General features: G+C 44.6%; 1 protein-coding gene across 2 annotated transcripts; it reads right to left on the reverse strand.

Moving 5' to 3' along the window:
* Positions 1-945: 945 nt before the first annotated feature.
* On the reverse strand, positions 946-22,197 carry FBXO7 (F-box protein 7). Of its 2 annotated transcripts, XM_075275368.1 has the most exons (10): positions 22,117-22,197; positions 21,461-21,600; positions 20,318-20,558; positions 19,814-20,002; positions 4,335-4,473; positions 3,975-4,058; positions 3,578-3,673; positions 3,319-3,495; positions 2,067-2,104; positions 946-1,978 (listed from the first exon to the last, which is right to left on the reverse strand). In XM_075275368.1, the coding sequence occupies exons 2-10, from the start codon at positions 21,580-21,582 to the stop codon at positions 1,664-1,666; spliced, it is 1,401 nt and encodes a 466-aa protein (XP_075131469.1). In that variant the 5' UTR covers positions 21,583-21,600; positions 22,117-22,197; the 3' UTR covers positions 946-1,663. The 2 variants fall into 2 exon arrangements, with proteins under 2 accessions (XP_075131469.1, XP_075131468.1); XM_075275367.1 differs by lacking the exon at positions 22,117-22,197 and having other exon boundaries at positions 21,461-22,102.
* Positions 22,198-22,310: the final 113 nt, after the last annotated feature.

Here is a 22,310-nt window from a genome sequence, read left to right on the forward strand (position 1 = left end):
TGGCCCAGATTATGCAAGTCAGAACCAAGTGTGAACTGTAGTCAATGCAGAGTTTCTCCGTGACATCAGGTTATGTCGTAGATGCTTCCGATCCTTCGGGTCCTCAAGTAATATGAGACCAAGAACCGAGCCATATACTGTGAGCCGACACCTCCTGGCCAGAGAGATTTCTCGCTTTCGATATCTCAGCTTGGCGACTACGAGAGTGATCAACGTGCGAATAAGAAAACAACCAAAACACCCAAAGCAATACACGAGTCGAGAAGAAACTCTTCCTTATCGGGATTCGGTGGCCCGCACTCGGACTGGTCATACGAGGTCATCTACTAGAATTTACATTGATTTGACTCGTTCTCCACATCGCAGCTTTTTAGGACTACAAAAACATGGCTCCTTTCTTAAAGACCCGGCACCACATCTCAGCTGCAATACCACATGCAACCGGGGACTGGCTGTGGCACTGTTTCTGCTAGAAAGCGGCCATTTTTTTTTTTTATCCTGGACAACCCCTTTAAAGAGAAGGCGGAGTCAGCCTGTGACCAAGATCGAAATAAGATAATTTTCGAGCAGATGGGGGTGAGGAAGGGGGGGTTTACAGAAGATGTGGCCTTGGATTCCTCCGTTTTACTCCAGGATCTTCCTGCTTTATGTTCTGTGTATTTGTGTTTATTTATTGACAGCATAAAATAATATATAATATAATAAACGCCTCGCGTATTTGTCTGCACGATATCACCAAAGTAATAATACCGTTATATAGCGACACCTACATTACCCAGCTTTTCCAAGGATCCCGATGACGTACAAACCTGTATTTTCTGATTGTGTCAGTCCTAACTGCAGCTCCGGCATTGCATTCGTCAAACAACTTATATCTCAGCTTCCTAGACGTTACAATCAGACACATAAGATATTAGCAATATTTTTTTATTATTTATTCTCGTCCTCTGCCTGGCGTAAAAAGAGCAACAAAAACATTCTATAAATTAATTTGTTTTGTAGAAACCTCCAAAGATTCCGACAGATTCTACCCCGAAGAGCTTACAATCTAAGTCTCTTTAACATAGCAACGCATAGATCTGTATGGGATCTAGATACAAGAAACGGGAGGTTTTTAGTCAAAAACATTTGCCCGCTTTCTTCGATTTTATTTATTTTTTACCTGTGGGTCGAAAGATCGCCGATCCCTTCATTTTACACCTCCGTCACTTTACGACTCCTTCACCCAACCCCCGCATCTCAACTTCCGTATATTGGAGGACTGAGATATCGGGGAAAACTTTGCACTTATAGTTTAAAGGGGTTGTCCCGAATTGGGAACGTGTGGCCATTGTCTTCCCTAAACAGCACCACCCCTGTCCACAGGTTGTGTGCGGTATTGCAGCTCTGCCCCATTCACTTCTACAGAGCTGAGCTGCACTACCAGACATAACCTAGGGATACGTGTGGCGCTGCTCGGGAAAGAAAGCAGCCGTGGTTAGCTAATCCTGGACCGCCCCTTTAACTGGATACCAAAAACCTACAGAGGGGTGACTAATGCCTGTCAAACACTAGGTGGCAGTAGAAGCAGCACAGTTTATTACAACTCAGCAGGGCATAAAGATCCGTAGTCCACGGCCTGTATAAGACGGGTGGGGGGGGGGGGGGTCACTGGATCTTCGACTCATAAGAAAGGTCCCCATCTTGACTGCGGAGAATTCTGGAAGTGGCCGGGTAACGTGGGGTCAAAGCGCGGCCTGATGGGCCGAAAGAGTTCCGGTGCGAGGTGTCTGCGACGGTCCAACATTGAAAAGGGGTCTCTAGGGAACGGAAACATGGGGCGCTGGTCGTACTCACCCCCAATAATACCTGGGGGGTAGGTCAGGGTGGGCGAGTAACGTTCATGAGGGAAAGGGTTGGCGGGATAAGGAAAGTCCGGTACGAAGGGCGGGTATCTGCGGTGCACGCTGCACAACTCCCGGAACTTCTGCTTATAAAGCTGCAAATGGAGACACAAGAGATTCCTTAAAGACACGGCAGCGGTGTAATAGGGTGGGCAATATATATAGGTATATAGGGGCACGTACCTCCTTCCAGTCTGTGTGAGAGTCTCCTTCGATTACACCTGAAGACAGAGACAGTATATAATAAAGTGTCAGTAGTAACTGCACCAGTCGTGCTCCGTTCACTTCCAAAGCTGCATCTAGAATGCTGCTGATGGTTGAACATGCTATACAGTGCGGATACATAATATAGCTCAGACTCCAGTCACTTCCAAGGCTGCGTTTACAATCCTGTTGGCTCATGTGGTGCAGGGCTCACCCCGGCAGAGACCCCCTGACCTCGGTTTCCTTCTGCCTATCCATTGCTTAGCGTCTTGTGCAGAACATAGTTTGCGGCGGTGATTTGGAATCAGGTCTCAGAATGCAGCTTTGGAAGGGATTGGAGTTGGATTTGATGCAGATTGAGTATGGTAAACTCACATTCCCTCTATAGAATCGGGTCTTACAAAGGACAGGCTATGCTGTGATGACCTTGAATGAAATCGCTGGTTGTACTCTAGTCACATCCAAAGCTGCAATCAGAATTTTGCAGATTTCTAAGGCTGCATGACCTAACTATTCCACGCTCTGTATCAGGCCTGGGAAGAAAACCTACGACAATTTGGTGCAGGGAAAAAAAATTCCCACAATGCGCTGATGGCCACGCCCCCTACGCGGTGCTGACAGACACGCCCCCTACGCGGCGCAGACAGACACGCCCCCTACACCACACTGAGGGGCACGCCCCCTACACGGTGCTGACGGGCACGCCCCCGGCGCTGACGGGCACGCCCCCGGCGCTGACGGGCACGCCCCCGGCGCTGACGGGCACGCCCCCGGCGCTGACGGGCACGCCCCCGGCGCTGACGGGCACGCCCCCGGCGCTGACGGGCACGCCCCCTACACTGACGGGCACGCCCCCTACACTGACGGGCACGCCCCCTACACTGACGGGCACGCCCCCTACACTGACGGGCACGCCCCCTACACTGACGGGCACGCCCCCTACACTGACGGGCACGCCCCCTACACTGACGGGCACGTCCCCTACACTGACGGGCACGTCCCCTACACTGACGGGCACGCCCCCTACATTGACGGGCACGCCCCTACCCTGCACTGACGGGCACGCCTACACGGCGCTACATCCTGGTGTATATACTGCAATGCAGAAGAGCTGACCAAAACCCCAGCAAAGAAAGGCTAGCAGCAGCTGTAAAATATCAGGAGATCAGTACTATCAATGCAGCTTTGGACGTGACTGGAGTATAAGACATTATATAACAGAAGTCCTTACGTCTGAAATCCCGCCGGCAGAGGAACCTCCATAGTGATTGGTCTTCGGTGTCTTCGTGCAGTTTTTTACAAGTGGAACCAAGTGACAAAATGGTGCGAATATCCAGAAGACGGAAGATTCGCAGCTTCAGCTCTGGAGGCAAAACCACCAAACCAAAGACGTCAGGCAGGTCCAGAGCTGTGTGATGGAGGAGACTATAGTAAGAACTGCTCATTACCGCCCCACCCTTCTCTCATTGGTCACCCCACTGATCGATTACCTTGCCGGGTAGTAGCAAGTAACGGGTACACCAGCTGATCTTTAAGGAGGTGAGATAACTTCTGCAAGTTCCGGTAAACCAAGGCCACGTTACCATCTAAAAAGAAAACCAAGTCAGACTCCCAAAGTAATCTGTCTAGAGTAAAAAAAAAAAAAAAAAAGCTAAAGAGAGGGAGGGGGAAGAGGGAGATGCAGCTGCAGAAGATCTTCCTCAATGACAGTATGTGCCTGTGACTCATGCTGTGAGAGGGGAGGAGAAGCAGCAGGATCAGGTTACAGTCTCTCTGCTTTAGTCTGATACTGTGAAAGGTGATAAGACATGTGATTGGCTCAAAGCACACAGGAGAGCCCGCCCACTAAGTGCCAGGGGTCAGCCGTAGCACAGTCCCGCCTCTTACCTTTGGGCGGGTAGGAGATGTAGGATTCGGTGCGGAGCTGAAGCCTCTTCACACATTTCAGTTCACTGCCGATGGTCAATGTAGCTGCAAGGAGGAGAAGATGTCATGAAGACGGCCGGTGACTACGGCGCAGCGAACTACAAGTCACACAACTGTCAGGGTTTCTATTTGTAGTCAAAGAGTCCGGAGGTTAAAATAAATAAATAAATAAATAAATAAATAAAAGCTAACACTTATCACAGCTGAAGGTTTGTTACAATTGTAAAAACTTGTGTGAGAGATACAAACATCGCAACTCATTTCTAGACTGCCCTAAAGGTTGGCTGCACATGTACAATAATATATATATATCACTCTTACCATTGATGATGATCAGTTTGCCCATTGGCAGGCAAAACAGGGCGGCAGAGCTGTCACCACATAGCGGGTGCGAGTAGTGGAGCTTGTACACACTGCTGCCGCTCTTCCAGCTCTCAGGCATAGAGGAGGCCTTCATACCCTAGAAAGATACAGACCGGACTAATAGGAAAAGGAAACGCAACCAATGGTGACCTATAACCCCCAGCATGTCCTTATAGCCTATAGATGTATCCATTACATCCTGTATTATACTCCAGAGCTGCACTCACTATTCTGCTGGTGTACATACTGTGTACATATATTACATTACTTATCCTGTATTATACTCCAGAGCTGCACTCACTATTCTGCTGGTGCAGTCACTGTGTACATACATTACATTACTTATCCTGTATTATACTCCAGAGCTGCGCTCACTATTCTGCTGGTACAGTCACTGTGTACATACATTACATTACTTATCCTGTATTATACTCCAGAGCTGCACTCACTATTCTGCTGGTGCAGTCACTGTGTACATACATTACATTACTTATCCTGTATTATACTCCAGAGCTGCGCTCACTATTCTGCTGGTGCAGTCGCTCTGTACATACATTACATTACTTATCCTGTATTATACCCCAGAGCGGCGCTCACTATTCTGCTGGTACAGTCGCTGTGTACATACATTACATTACTTATCCTGTATTATACTCCAGAGCTGCGCTCACTATTCTGCTGGTACAGTCACTGTGTACATACGTTACATTACTTATCCTGTATTATACTCCAGAGCTGCACTCACTATTCTGCTGGTGCAGTCACTGTGTACATACATTACATTACTTATCCTGTATTATACTCCAGAGCTGCGCTCACTATTCTGCTGGTGCAGTCGCTGTGTACATACATTACATTACTTATCCTGTATTATACCCCAGAGCTGCGCTCACTATTCTGCTGGTACAGTCGCTGTGTACATACATTACATTACTTATCCTGTATTATACTCCAGAGCTGCGCTCACTATTCTGCTGGTACAGTCACTGTGTACATACGTTACATTACTTATCCTGTATTATACTCCAGAGCTGCACTCACTATTCTGCTGGTGCAGTCACTGTGTACATACATTACATTACTTATCCTGTATTATACTCCAGAGCTGCACTCACTATTCTGCTGGTACAGTCGCTGTGTACATTACATTACTTATCCTGTATTATACTCCAGAGCTGCGCTCACTATTCTGCTGGTACAGTCACTGTGTACATACATTACATTACTTATCCTGTATTATACTCCAGAGCTGCGCTCACTATTCTGCTGGTACAGTCACTGTGTACATACATTACATTACTTATCCTGTATTATACTCCAGAGCTGCGCTCACTATTCTGCTGGTGCAGTCACTGTGTACATACATTACATTACTTATCCTGTGTTATACTCCAGAGCTGCGCTCACTATTCTGCTGGTGCAGTCACTGTGTACATACATTACATTACTTATCCTGTATTATACTCCAGAGCTGCGCTCACTATTCTGCTGGTGCAGTCACTGTGTACATACATTACATTACTTATCCTGTGTTATACTCCAGAGCTGCGCTCACTATTCTGCTGGTGCAGTCACTGTGTACATACATTACATTACTTCTCCTGTATTATACCCCAGAGCTGCGCTCACTATTCTGCTGGTGCAGTCACTGTGCACATACATTACATTACTTATCCTGTGTTATACTCCAGAGCTGCGCTCACTATTCTGCTGGTGCAGTCACTGTGCACATACATTACATTACTTATCCTGTGTTATACTCCAGAGCTGCGCTCACTATTCTGCTGGTGCAGTCACTGTGTACATACATTACATTACTTATCCTGTATTATACTCCAGAGCTGCGCTCACTATTCTGCTGGTGCAGTCACTGTGTACATACATTACATTACTTATCCTGTATTATACTCCAGAGCTGCGCTCACTATTCTGCTGGTACAGTCTCTATGTACATACATTACATTACTTATCCTGTATTATACTCCAGAGCTGCACTCACTATTCTGCTGGTGCAGTCACTGTGTACATACATTACATTACTTATCCTGTATTATACTGCAGAGCTGCGCTCACTATTCTGCTGGTACAGTCACTGTGTACATACATTACATTACTTATCCTGTATTATACTCCAGAGCTGCGCTCACTATTCTGCTGGTGCAGTCACTGTGTACATTACATTACTTATCCTGTATTATACTCCAGAGCTGCGCTCACTATTCTGCTGGTGCAGTCACTGTGTACATACATTACATTACTTATCCTGTATTATACTCCAGAGCTGCGCTCACTATTCTGCTGGTGCAGTCACTGTGTACATACATTACATTACTTATCCTGTATTATACTCCAGAGCTGCGCTCACTATTCTGCTGGTACAGTCACTGTGTACATACATTACATTACTTATCCTGTATTATACCCCAGAGCTGCGCTCACTATTCTGCTGGTGCAGTCACTGAGTACATACATTACATTACTTATCCTGTATTATACTCCAGAGCTGCGCTCACTATTCTGCTGGTGCAGTCACTGTGTACATACATTACATTACTTATCCTGTATTATACTCCAGAGCTGCGCTCACTATTCTGCTGGTGCAGTCACTGTGTACATTACATTACTTATCCTGTATTATACTCCAGAGCTGCGCTCACTATTCTGCTGGTGCAGTCACTGTGTACATACATTACATTACTTATCCTGTATTATACTCCAGAGCTGCGCTCACTATTCTGCTGGTGCAGTCACTGTGTACATACATTACATTACTTATCCTGCATTATACTCCAGAGCTGCGCTCACTATTCTGCTGGTACAGTCACTGTGTACATACATTACATTACTTATCCTGTATTATACTCCAGAGCTGCGCTCACTATTCTGCTGGTACAGTCACTGTGTACATACATTACATTACTTATCCTGTATTATACTCCAGAGCTGCGCTCACTATTCTGCTGGTACAGTCACTGTGTACATACATTACATTATTTATCCTGTATTATACTCCAGAGCTGCGCTCACTATTCTGCTGGTGCAGTCACTGTGTACATTACATTACTTATCCTGTATTATACTCCAGAGCTGCGCTCACTATTCTGCTGGTGCAGTCACTGTGTACATACATTACATTACTTATCCTGTATTATACTCTAGAGCTGCGCTCACTATTCTGCTGGTACAGTCACTGAGTACATACATTACATTACTTATCCTGTATTATACTCCAGAGCTGCGCTCACTATTCTGCTGGTGCAGTCACTGTGTACATACATTACATTACTTATCCTGTATTATACCCCAGAGCTGCGCTCACTATTCTGCTGGTACAGTCACTGTGTACATACATTACATTACTTATCCTGTATTATACCCCAGAGCTGCGCTCACTATTCTGCTGATGCAGTCACTGTGTACATACATTACATTACTTATCCTGTATTATACTCCAGAGCTGCGCTCACTATTCTGCTGATGCAGTCACTGTGTACATACATTATATTACTTATCCTGTATTATACTCCAGAGCTGCGCTCACTATTCTGCTGATGCAGTCACTGTGTACATACATTACATTACTTATCCTGTATTATACTCCAGAGCTGCGCGCACTATTCTGCTGGTGCAGTCACTGTGTACATACATTACATTACTTATCCTGTATTATACTCCAGAGCTGCGCTCACTATTCTGCTGGTACAGTCACTGTGTACATACATTACATTACTTATCCTGTATTATACTCCAGAGCTGCACTCACTATTCTGCTGGTACAGTCGCTGTGTACATACATTACATTACTTATCCTGTATTATACTCCAGAGCTGCGCTCACTATTCTGCTGGTACAGTCACTGTGTACATACATTACATTACTTATCCTGTATTATACTCCAGAGCTGCGCTCACTATTCTGCTGGTACAGTCACTGTGTACATACGTTACATTACTTATCCTGTATTATACTCCAGAGCTGCACTCACTATTCTGCTGGTGCAGTCACTGTGTACATACATTACATTACTTATCCTGTATTATACTCCAGAGCTGCACTCACTATTCTGCTGGTACAGTCGCTGTGTACATTACATTACTTATCCTGTATTATACTCCAGAGCTGCGCTCACTATTCTGCTGGTACAGTCACTGTGTACATACATTACATTACTTATCCTGTATTATACTCCAGAGCTGCGCTCACTATTCTGCTGGTACAGTCACTGTGTACATACATTACATTACTTATCCTGTATTATACTCCAGAGCTGCGCTCACTATTCTGCTGGTGCAGTCACTGTGTACATACATTACATTACTTATCCTGTGTTATACTCCAGAGCTGCGCTCACTATTCTGCTGGTGCAGTCACTGTGTACATACATTACATTACTTATCCTGTATTATACTCCAGAGCTGCGCTCACTATTCTGCTGATGCAGTCACTGTGTACATACATTACATTACTTATCCTGTATTATACTCCAGAGCTGCGCTCACTATTCTGCTGGTGCAGTCACTGTGTACATACATTACATTACTTCTCCTGTATTATACCCCAGAGCTGCGCTCACTATTCTGCTGGTGCAGTCACTGTGCACATACATTACATTACTTATCCTGTGTTATACTCCAGAGCTGCGCTCACTATTCTGCTGGTGCAGTCACTGTGTACATACATTACATTACTTATCCTGTATTATACTCCAGAGCTGCGCTCACTATTCTGCTGGTGCAGTCACTGTGTACATACATTACATTACTTATCCTGTATTATACTCCAGAGCTGCGCTCACTATTCTGCTGGTGCAGTCACTGTGTACATACATTACATTACTTATCCTGTATTATACTCCAGAGCTGCACTCACTATTCTGCTGGTGCAGTCACTGTGTACATACATTACATTACTTATCCTGTATTATACTGCAGAGCTGCGCTCACTATTCTGCTGGTACAGACACTGTGTACATACATTACATTACTTATCCTGTATTATACTCCAGAGCTGCGCTCACTATTCTGCTGGTGCAGTCACTGTGTACATTACATTACTTATCCTGTATTATACCCCAGAGCTGCGCTCACTATTCTGCTGGTGCAGTCACTGAGTACATACATTACATTACTTATCCTGTATTATACTCCAGAGCTGCGCTCACTATTCTGCTGGTGCAGTCACTGTGTACATACATTACATTACTTATCCTGTATTATACTCCAGAGCTGCGCTCACTATTCTGCAGGTGCAGTCACTGTGTACATTACATTACTTATCCTGTATTATACTCCAGAGCTGCGCTCACTATTCTGCTGGTGCAGTCACTGTGTACATACATTACATTACTTATCCTGTATTATACTCCAGAGCTGCGCTCACTATTCTGCTGGTGCAGTCACTGTGTACATACATTACATTACTTATCCTGTATTATACTCCAGAGCTGCGCTCACTATTCTGCTGGTACAGTCACTGTGTACATACATTACATTACTTATCCTGTATTATACTCCAGAGCTGCGCTCACTATTCTGCTGGTACAGTCACTGTGTACATACATTACATTACTTATCCTGTATTATACTCCAGAGCTGCGCTCACTATTCTGCTGGTACAGTCACTGTGTACATACATTACATTATTTATCCTGTATTATACTCCAGAGCTGCGCTCACTATTCTGCTGGTGCAGTCACTGTGTACATTACATTACTTATCCTGTATTATACTCCAGAGCTGCGCTCACTATTCTGCTGGTGCAGTCACTGTGTACATACATTACATTACTTATCCTGTATTATACTCTAGAGCTGCGCTCACTATTCTGCTGGTACAGTCACTGTGTACATACATTACATTACTTATCCTGTATTATACCCCAGAGCTGCGCTCACTATTCTGCTGGTGCAGTCACTGAGTACATACATTACATTACTTATCCTGTATTATACTCCAGAGCTGCGCTCACTATTCTGCTGGTACAGTCACTGTGTACATACATTACATTACTTATCCTGTATTATACTCCAGAGCTGCGCTCACTATTCTGCTGGTGCAGTCGCTGTGTACATACATTACATTACTTATCCTGTATTATACCCCAGAGCTGCGCTCACTATTCTGCTGGTACAGTCGCTGTGTACATACATTACATTACTTATCCTGTATTATACTCCAGAGCTGCGCTCACTATTCTGCTGGTACAGTCACTGTGTACATACATTACATTACTTATCCTGTATTATACTCCAGAGCTGCACTCACTATTCTGCTGGTGCAGTCACTGTGTACATACATTACATTACTTATCCTGTATTATACTCCAGAGCTGCACTCACTATTCTGCTGGTACAGTCGCTGTGTACATTACATTACTTATCCTGTATTATACTCCAGAGCTGCGCTCACTATTCTGCTGGTACAGTCACTGTGTACATACATTACATTACTTATCCTGTATTATACTCCAGAGCTGCGCTCACTATTCTGCTGGTACAGTCACTGTGTACATACATTACATTACTTATCCTGTATTATACTCCAGAGCTGCGCTCACTATTCTGCTGGTGCAGTCACTGTGTACATACATTACATTACTTATCCTGTGTTATACTCCAGAGCTGCGCTCACTATTCTGCTGGTGCAGTCACTGTGTACATACATTACATTACTTATCCTGTATTATACTCCAGAGCTGCGCTCACTATTCTGCTGGTGCAGTCACTGTGTACATACATTACATTACTTATCCTGTGTTATACTCCAGAGCTGCGCTCACTATTCTGCTGGTGCAGTCACTGTGTACATACATTACATTACTTCTCCTGTATTATACCCCAGAGCTGCGCTCACTATTCTGCTGGTGCAGTCACTGTGCACATACATTACATTACTTATCCTGTGTTATACTCCAGAGCTGCGCTCACTATTCTGCTGGTGCAGTCACTGTGCACATACATTACATTACTTATCCTGTGTTATACTCCAGAGCTGCGCTCACTATTCTGCTGGTGCAGTCACTGTGTACATACATTACATTACTTATCCTGTATTATACTCCAGAGCTGCGCTCACTATTCTGCTGGTGCAGTCACTGTGTACATACATTACATTACTTATCCTGTATTATACTCCAGAGCTGCGCTCACTATTCTGCTGGTACAGTCTCTATGTACATACATTACATTACTTATCCTGTATTATACTCCAGAGCTGCACTCACTATTCTGCTGGTGCAGTCACTGTGTACATACATTACATTACTTATCCTGTATTATACTGCAGAGCTGCGCTCACTATTCTGCTGGTACAGTCACTGTGTACATACATTACATTACTTATCCTGTATTATACTCCAGAGCTGCGCTCACTATTCTGCTGGTGCAGTCACTGTGTACATTACATTACTTATCCTGTATTATACTCCAGAGCTGCGCTCACTATTCTGCTGGTGCAGTCACTGTGTACATACATTACATATCCTGTATTATACTCCAGAGCTGCGCTCACTATTCTGCTGGTGCAGTCACTGTGTACATACATTACATTACTTATCCTGTATTATACTCCAGAGCTGCGCTCACTATTCTGCTGGTACAGTCACTGTGTACATACATTACATTACTTATCCTGTATTATACCCCAGAGCTGCGCTCACTATTCTGCTGGTGCAGTCACTGAGTACATACATTACATTACTTATCCTGTATTATACTCCAGAGCTGCGCTCACTATTCTGCTGGTGCAGTCACTGTGTACATACATTACATTACTTATCCTGTATTATACTCCAGAGCTGCGCTCACTATTCTGCTGGTGCAGTCACTGTGTACATTACATTACTTATCCTGTATTATACTCCAGAGCTGCGCTCACTATTCTGCTGGTGCAGTCACTGTGTACATACATTACATTACTTATCCTGTATTATACTCCAGAGCTGCGCTCACTATTCTGCTGGTACAGTCACTGTGTACATACATTACATTACTTATCCTGTATTATACCCCAGAGCTGCGCTCACTATTCTGCTGGTGCAGTCACTGAGTACATACATTACATTACTTATCCTGTATTATACTCCAGAGCTGCGCTCACTATTCTGCTGGTGCAGTCACTGTGTACATACATTACATTACTTATCCTGTATTATACTCCAGAGCTGCGCTCACTATTCTGCAGGTGCAGTCACTGTGTACATTACATTACTTATCCTGTATTATACTCCAGAGCTGCGCTCACTATTCTGCTGGTGCAGTCACTGTGTACATACATTACATTACTTATCCTGTATTATACTCCAGAGCTGCGCTCACTATTCTGCTGGTGCAGTCACTGTGTACATACATTACATTACTTATCCTGTATTATACTCCAGAGCTGCGCTCACTATTCTGCTGGTACAGTCACTGTGTACATACATTACATTACTTATCCTGTATTATACTCCAGAGCTGCGCTCACTATTCTGCTGGTACAGTCATTGTGTACATACATTACATTACTTATCCTGTATTATACTCCAGAGCTGCGCTCACTATTCTGCTGGTACAGTCACTGTGTACATACATTACATTATTTATCCTGTATTATACTCCAGAGCTGCGCTCACTATTCTGCTGGTGCAGTCACTGTGTACATTACATTACTTATCCTGTATTATACTCCAGAGCTGCGCTCACTATTCTGCTGGTGCAGTCACTGTGTACATACATTACATTACTTATCCTGTATTATACTCTAGAGCTGCGCTCACTATTCTGCTGGTACAGTCACTGTGTACATACATTACATTACTTATCCTGTATTATACCCCAGAGCTGCGCTCACTATTCTGCTGGTGCAGTCACTGAGTACATACATTACATTACTTATCCTGTATTATACTCCAGAGCTGCGCTCACTATTCTGCTGGTACAGTCACTGTGTACATACATTACATTACTTATCCTGTATTATACTCCAGAGCTGCGCTCACTATTCTGCTGGTGCAGTCGCTGTGTACATACATTACATTACTTATCCTGTATTATACCCCAGAGCTGCGCTCACTATTCTGCTGGTACAGTCGCTGTGTACATACATTACATTACTTATCCTGTATTATACTCCAGAGCTGCGCTCACTATTCTGCTGGTACAGTCACTGTGTACATACGTTACATTACTTATCCTGTATTATACTCCAGAGCTGCACTCACTATTCTGCTGGTGCAGTCACTGTGTACATACATTACATTACTTATCCTGTATTATACTCCAGAGCTGCACTCACTATTCTGCTGGTACAGTCGCTGTGTACATTACATTACTTATCCTGTATTATACTCCAGAGCTGCGCTCACTATTCTGCTGGTACAGTCACTGTGTACATACATTACATTACTTATCCTGTATTATACTCCAGAGCTGCGCTCACTATTCTGCTGGTACAGTCACTGTGTACATACATTACATTACTTATCCTGTATTATACTCCAGAGCTGCGCTCACTATTCTGCTGGTGCAGTCACTGTGTACATACATTACATTACTTATCCTGTGTTATACTCCAGAGCTGCGCTCACTATTCTGCTGGTGCAGTCACTGTGTACATACATTACATTACTTATCCTGTATTATACTCCAGAGCTGCGCTCACTATTCTGCTGGTGCAGTCACTGTGTACATACATTACATTACTTATCCTGTATTATACCCCAGAGCTGCGCTCACTATTCTGCTGGTGCAGTCACTGTGCACATACATTACATTACTTATCCTGTGTTATACTCCAGAGCTGCGCTCACTATTCTGCTGGTGCAGTCACTGTGCACATACATTACATTACTTATCCTGTGTTATACTCCAGAGCTGCGCTCACTATTCTGCTGGTGCAGTCACTGTGTACATACATTACATTACTTATCCTGTATTATACTCCAGAGCTGCGCTCACTATTCTGCTGGTGCAGTCACTGTGTACATACATTACATTACTTATCCTGTATTATACTCCAGAGCTGCGCTCACTATTCTGCTGGTACAGTCTCTATGTACATACATTACATTACTTATCCTGTATTATACTCCAGAGCTGCACTCACTATTCTGCTGGTGCAGTCACTGTGTACATACATTACATTACTTATCCTGTATTATACTGCAGAGCTGCGCTCACTATTCTGCTGGTACAGTCACTGTGTACATACATTACATTACTTATCCTGTATTATACTCCAGAGCTGCGCTCACTATTCTGCTGGTGCAGTCACTGTGTACATTACATTACTTATCCTGTATTATACTCCAGAGCTGCGCTCACTATTCTGCTGGTGCAGTCACTGTGTACATACATTACATTACTTATCCTGTATTATACTCCAGAGCTGCGCTCACTATTCTGCTGGTGCAGTCACTGTGTACATACATTACATTACTTATCCTGTATTATACTCCAGAGCTGCGCTCACTATTCTGCTGGTACAGTCACTGTGTACATACATTACATTACTTATCCTGTATTATACCCCAGAGCTGCGCTCACTATTCTGCTGGTGCAGTCACTGAGTACATACATTACATTACTTATCCTGTATTATACTCCAGAGCTGCGCTCACTATTCTGCTGGTGCAGTCACTGTGTACATACATTACATTACTTATCCTGTATTATACTCCAGAGCTGCGCTCACTATTCTGCTGGTGCAGTCACTGTGTACATTACATTACTTATCCTGTATTATACTCCAGAGCTGCGCTCACTATTCTGCTGGTGCAGTCACTGTGTACATACATTACATTACTTATCCTGTATTATACTCCAGAGCTGCGCTCACTATTCTGCTGGTGCAGTCACTGTGTACATACATTACATTACTTATCCTGCATTATACTCCAGAGCTGCGCTCACTATTCTGCTGGTACAGTCACTGTGTACATACATTACATTACTTATCCTGTATTATACTCCAGAGCTGCGCTCACTATTCTGCTGGTACAGTCACTGTGTACATACATTACATTACTTATCCTGTATTATACTCCAGAGCTGCGCTCACTATTCTGCTGGTACAGTCACTGTGTACATACATTACATTATTTATCCTGTATTATACTCCAGAGCTGCGCTCACTATTCTGCTGGTGCAGTCACTGTGTACATTACATTACTTATCCTGTATTATACTCCAGAGCTGCGCTCACTATTCTGCTGGTGCAGTCACTGTGTACATACATTACATTACTTATCCTGTATTATACTCTAGAGCTGCGCTCACTATTCTGCTGGTACAGTCACTGAGTACATACATTACATTACTTATCCTGTATTATACTCCAGAGCTCCGCTCACTATTCTGCTGGTGCAGTCACTGTGTACATACATTACATTACTTATCCTGTATTATACCCCAGAGCTGCGCTCACTATTCTGCTGGTACAGTCACTGTGTACATACATTACATTACTTATCCTGTATTATACCCCAGAGCTGCGCTCACTATTCTGCTGATGCAGTCACTGTGTACATACATTACATTACTTATCCTGTATTATACTCCAGAGCTGCGCTCACTATTCTGCTGATGCAGTCACTGTGTACATACATTATATTACTTATCCTGTATTATACTCCAGAGCTGCGCTCACTATTCTGCTGATGCAGTCACTGTGTACATACATTACATTACTTATCCTGTATTATACTCCAGAGCTGCGCGCACTATTCTGCTGGTGCAGTCACTGTGTACATACATTACATTACTTATCCTGTATTATACTCCAGAGCTGCGCTCACTATTCTGCTGGTACAGTCACTGTGTACATACATTACATTACTTATCCTGTATTATACTCCAGAGCTGCACTCACTATTCTGCTGGTACAGTCGCTGTGTACATACATTACATTACTTATCCTGTATTATACTCCAGAGCTGCGCTCACTATTCTGCTGGTACAGTCACTGTGTACATACGTTACATTACTTATCCTGTATTATACTCCAGAGCTGCACTCACTATTCTGCTGGTGCAGTCACTGTGTACATACATTACATTACTTATCCTGTATTATACTCCAGAGCTGCGCTCACTATTCTGCTGGTGCAGTCGCTGTGTACATACATTACATTACTTATCCTGTATTATACCCCAGAGCTGCGCTCACTATTCTGCTGGTACAGTCGCTGTGTACATACATTACATTACTTATCCTGTATTATACTCCAGAGCTGCGCTCACTATTCTGCTGGTACAGTCACTGTGTACATACGTTACATTACTTATCCTGTATTATACTCCAGAGCTGCACTCACTATTCTGCTGGTGCAGTCACTGTGTACATACATTACATTACTTATCCTGTATTATACTCCAGAGCTGCACTCACTATTCTGCTGGTACAGTCGCTGTGTACATTACATTACTTATCCTGTATTATACTCCAGAGCTGCGCTCACTATTCTGCTGGTACAGTCACTGTGTACATACATTACATTACTTATCCTGTATTATACTCCAGAGCTGCGCTCACTATTCTGCTGGTACAGTCACTGTGTACATACATTACATTACTTATCCTGTATTATACTCCAGAGCTGCGCTCACTATTCTGCTGGTGCAGTCACTGTGTACATACATTACATTACTTATCCTGTGTTATACTCCAGAGCTGCGCTCACTATTCTGCTGGTGCAGTCACTGTGTACATACATTACATTACTTATCCTGTATTATACTCCAGAGCTGCGCTCACTATTCTGCTGATGCAGTCACTGTGTACATACATTACATTACTTATCCTGTATTATACTCCAGAGCTGCGCTCACTATTCTGCTGGTGCAGTCACTGTGTACATACATTACATTACTTCTCCTGTATTATACCCCAGAGCTGCGCTCACTATTCTGCTGGTGCAGTCACTGTGCACATACATTACATTACTTATCCTGTGTTATACTCCAGAGCTGCGCTCACTATTCTGCTGGTGCAGTCACTGTGCACATACATTACATTACTTATCCTGTATTATACTCCAGAGCTGCGCTCACTATTCTGCTGGTGCAGTCACTGTGTACATTACATTACTTATCCTGTATTATACTCCAGAGCTGCGCTCACTATTCTGCTGGTGCAGTCACTGTGTACATACATTACATTACTTATCCTGTATTATACTCCAGAGCTGCGCTCACTATTCTGCTGGTGCAGTCACTGTGTACATACATTACATTACTTATCCTGTATTATACTCCAGAGCTGCGCTCACTATTCTGCTGGTACAGTCACTGTGTACATACATTACATTACTTATCCTGTATTATACTCCAGAGCTGCGCTCACTATTCTGCTGGTACAGTCACTGTGTACATACATTACATTACTTATCCTGTATTATACTCCAGAGCTGCGCTCACTATTCTGCTGGTACAGTCACTGTGTACATACATTACATTATTTATCCTGTATTATACTCCAGAGCTGCGCTCACTATTCTGCTGGTGCAGTCACTGTGTACATTACATTACTTATCCTGTATTATACTCCAGAGCTGCGCTCACTATTCTGCTGGTGCAGTCACTGTGTACATACATTACATTACTTATCCTGTATTATACTCTAGAGCTGCGCTCACTATTCTGCTGGTACAGTCACTGTGTACATACATTACATTACTTATCCTGTATTATACTCCAGAGCTGCGCTCACTATTCTGCTGGTGCAGTCACTGTGTACATACATTACATTACTTATCCTGCATTATACCCCAGAGCTGCGCTCACTATTCTGCTGGTGCAGTCACTGAGTACATACATTACATTACTTATCCTGTATTATACTCCAGAGCTGCGCTCACTATTCTGCTGGTACAGTCACTGTGTACATACATTACATTACTTATCCTGTATTATACTCCAGAGCTGCGCTCACTATTCTGCTGGTACAGTCACTGTGTACATACATTACATTACTTATCCTGTATTATACTCCAGAGCTGCGCTCACTATTCTGCTGGTGCAGTCACTGTGTACATTACATTACTTATCCTGTATTATACTCCAGAGCTGCGCTCACTATTCTGCTGGTGCAGTCACTGTGTACATACATTACATTACTTATCCTGTATTATACTCCAGAGCTGCGCTCACTATTCTGCTGGTACAGTCACTATGTACATACAATACATTACTTATCCTGTATTATACTCCAGAGCTGCGCTCACTATTCTGCTGGTACAGTCACTGTGTACATACATTACATTACTTATCCTGTATTATACTCCAGAGCTGCGCTCACTATTCTGCTGGTGCAGTCACTGTGTACATACATTACATTACTTATCCTGTATTATACTCCAGAGCTGCGCTCACTATTCTGCTGGTGCAGTCACTGTGTACATTACATTACTTATCCTGTATTATACTCCAGAGCTGCGCTCACTATTCTGCTGGTGCAGTCACTGTGTACATACATTACATTACTTATCCTGTATTATACTCCAGAGCTGCGCTCACTATTCTGCTGGTGCAGTTACTGTGTACATACATTACATTACTTATCCTGTATTATACTCCAGAGCTGCGCTCACTATTCTGCTGGTGCAGTCACTGTGTACATACATTACATTACTTAACCTGTATTATACTCCAGAGCTGCGCTCACTATTCTGCTGGTACAGTCACTGTGTACATACATTACATTACTTATCCTGTATTATACTCCAGAGCTGCGCTCACTATTCTGCTGGTGCAGTCACTGTGTACATACATTACATTACTTATCCTGTATTATACTCCAGAGCTGCGCTCACTATTCTGCTGGTGCAGTCACTGTGTACATACATTACATTACTTATCCTGTATTATACTCCAGAGCTGCGCTCACTATTCTGCTGGCACAGTCACTGTGTACATACATTACATTACTTATCCTGTATTATACCCCAGAGCTGCGCTCACTATTCTGCTGGTACAGTCACTGTGTACATACATTACATTACTTATCCTGTATTATACTCCAGAGCTGCGCTCACTATTCTGCTGGTACAGTCACTGTGTACATACATTACATTACTTATCCTGTATTATACCCCAGAGCTGCGCTCACTATTCTGCTGGTACAGTCACTGTGTACATACATTACATTACTTATCCTGTATTATACTCCAGAGCTGCGCTCACTATTCTGCTGGTACAGTCACTGTGTACATACATTACATTACTTATCCTGTATTATACTCCAGAGCTGCGCTCACTATTCTGCTGGTACAGTCACTGTGTACATACATTACATTACTTATCCTGTATTATTCTCCAGAGCTGCGCTCACTATTCTGCTGGTACAGTCACTGTGTACATACATTACATTACTTATCCTGTATTATACTCCAGAGCTGCGCTCACTATTCTGCTGGTGCAGTCACTGTGTACATACAGCTCGGTGCCCCCTGGTGGCCGCTCACCTGCTCTGTGTATCCAGTTTCCACCATCAGTAGATGCGTCACCACTATTAGGGCATCGTTGGCGCAGGTGCAGTCGGAGTTCCTGTACAGCGCCTCCAGGGAGTGCGGGATCTCCCCGTCTTCCGCCTCGCTGCACAGCATGGGCCCCGGCGCACAGATCGGTCCTTCTTCTTCCATAGGTGTCGCTTTCTGCGCAGTGGAGTAGCAGCGTCACATACAGAATATACAAAGCCGCAGCGCACGCACCCGCCAGTGTCATGGGAGTTGCGTCCATAAGCACAGCTACAGTCACCCAGCTTTTCCAGACCCCTGAATGGCTGAGCTTCAGAGTTCGGTAGAGGTAAGTGTCCACACCATCACAACTATCATTAAGGAGTCTGGTTCAGTTGGGTGGGTAGCCATATTGATTCACCAACCCCGCTTTCCCAGAGCACTGAACGGCTATGCTGAGGTCTGTAGTGGTAAGTAGGTTCATATTAGAGCGATGCAGTTTCTATGACTCACCTCTGCTACGCTGTACGTCCCCGGAGTAGCGGCTTCTCCGCCATATTCCTGTCTATTATCACTGGTCTGGGCAGTAGCTGGTGGCGGCGGCGGCTCCTCAGGGGCGGGGTCAGGCTGCGGGATGTCGTCGGTGACTATGACGATCAGATCCCCCGATATGATTCCTAAGGACTCCAGGCTGCTCTCATCCTCCGTCAGGGCGTCGCGGCCGTTCAGTGTGATGGAGAAAACGGCGTCAGGGCTGGGAGGACATAAAGGGAAAGTCTTAAAGGGATTATCATTATGGCTGCTGGAGGGGGAAGGAGACTGACTAGGAACTAATATATATTTATATATACACGGCTGCCACAAGCAGAAGGAGACTTACCGGGGACTATATAGAGATATGGCTGACTGAGGACTCACTTAGGACTATGTGTGTAGTTGTCAGAGGGGGAAGAAGACTGACTGGAAACTCACTAAGAGATGTTGGGAGGAGAAGAAGACTGACTAGGGACTAATATATATTTATATATACACGGCTGCCAGAAGCGGAAGGAGACTGACTGGGGACTATATAGAGATATGGCTGACTGGGGACTCACTTAGGACTATGTGTGTAGCTGTCAGAGGGGGAAGAAGACTGACTGGAAACTTACTAAGAGCTGTTGGGAGGGGAAGGAGACTGATCAGGGACCACCAATTCTTAAATTAAGGTTCTATGGTTCTAAAAGATTCCACGTGACACCACGGTCATCGGTAATGTAACCTGACCACAGCTCAGTCCCATTCAAGTCAATGGGGCTGAGCTGAAATACCAAGCAAAGTCACTACAATGTTGCTCTAACCTGAACACTGCATAGGCCTGGTCACATGACGACGACCCGGCCTGTGAGCGTTCTGGCACGAATTATAATAAAATTATGGGGTCGAGTCGCCCTCCACGCCCACTTTGGCCAACAGAGCCGAGCAAGGCGCAGAGCAAACAACGTGGACCAGTCATGCGCCAAAATGACACCCGTCTGTGCCCCAAACCTGGCGTGCATGGGTTAATACGTCCCTCCATCCTCCCGCACATCTCCTTGCCACAGCTGAGGGTTTGTTACAGAACAATGCTCAGAATGGAGTCAGTAGTAGGGAACCCTCCGCCCTGTTCGCACCTACCTGAACCCCAGCGCCGGCAGGAAGGTTTGGCGCAGTTTGGCCCGCAGATCCCCCAGCGTCACCTCGTCGTCCCGCAGCTCCAGGCGGCCGCTCTGCTTCCCAGCCCGGACTCTCAGCTTCATCCTGCGACCCAGCGGCGTCTGTAATACGAGAAAGCAGCCATGAGATCGGCGTCCGCCCCTCCCCCGTCACTTCTGACTTTCACTTTCACCGCAGCTCCTGTGCACAGCACAGAGAATAATCGCGAACACTGCGCCGGTAACGCGGACGAAACCGTAACCCGCAGCGCTCGCTGTGATGCTCCTGCGTACATGGCGACCGTTTACGTAAAATGAAAATACGTTTTACTGGTCGGGACGAATTCGCCGTTACAAATATCCAATATAAAATACATTTTGCAGACGTGATCAGGAATTCTCTTCAGGTTCGACGCCGCGAGTATCGGAATCGAAGTCGCCGCCGCGCAATATTGTGGTCACACAGTCACATGATGCTTAAGGCAGACTCCATGGCACCCAGGAATCAGCACAGAGCTCCAATAACCGTCTACATAACCAGCAAGTGACAGGCAGAGGTGCAGGACACGAATTAGAGTGCAAGCTCTTCGGTCCAGCGCGCAAAACCAAGCAGAAGAGCCATTTCCTGGTGATACCCACCTCAGCCAGCAGGTGGAGACAGTCAGCCCCTTGTCCGCCGCCTCACTGCGCACACAACACCAACTGCTCCTTCCAATCACTCAACACGTCATCATAAAGAGCGGGATGACATCATATCACATGACTAAAAGACGCCCGACGTGACCATCGTTCTTTGGCAGCCATGTTGGAGTGTGGCGGAAGTGCTCCTAAAA

This window comes from Leptodactylus fuscus, chromosome 5, assembly GCF_031893055.1.
Source record: "Leptodactylus fuscus isolate aLepFus1 chromosome 5, aLepFus1.hap2, whole genome shotgun sequence".
Taxonomy (NCBI): domain Eukaryota; kingdom Metazoa; phylum Chordata; class Amphibia; order Anura; family Leptodactylidae; genus Leptodactylus; species Leptodactylus fuscus.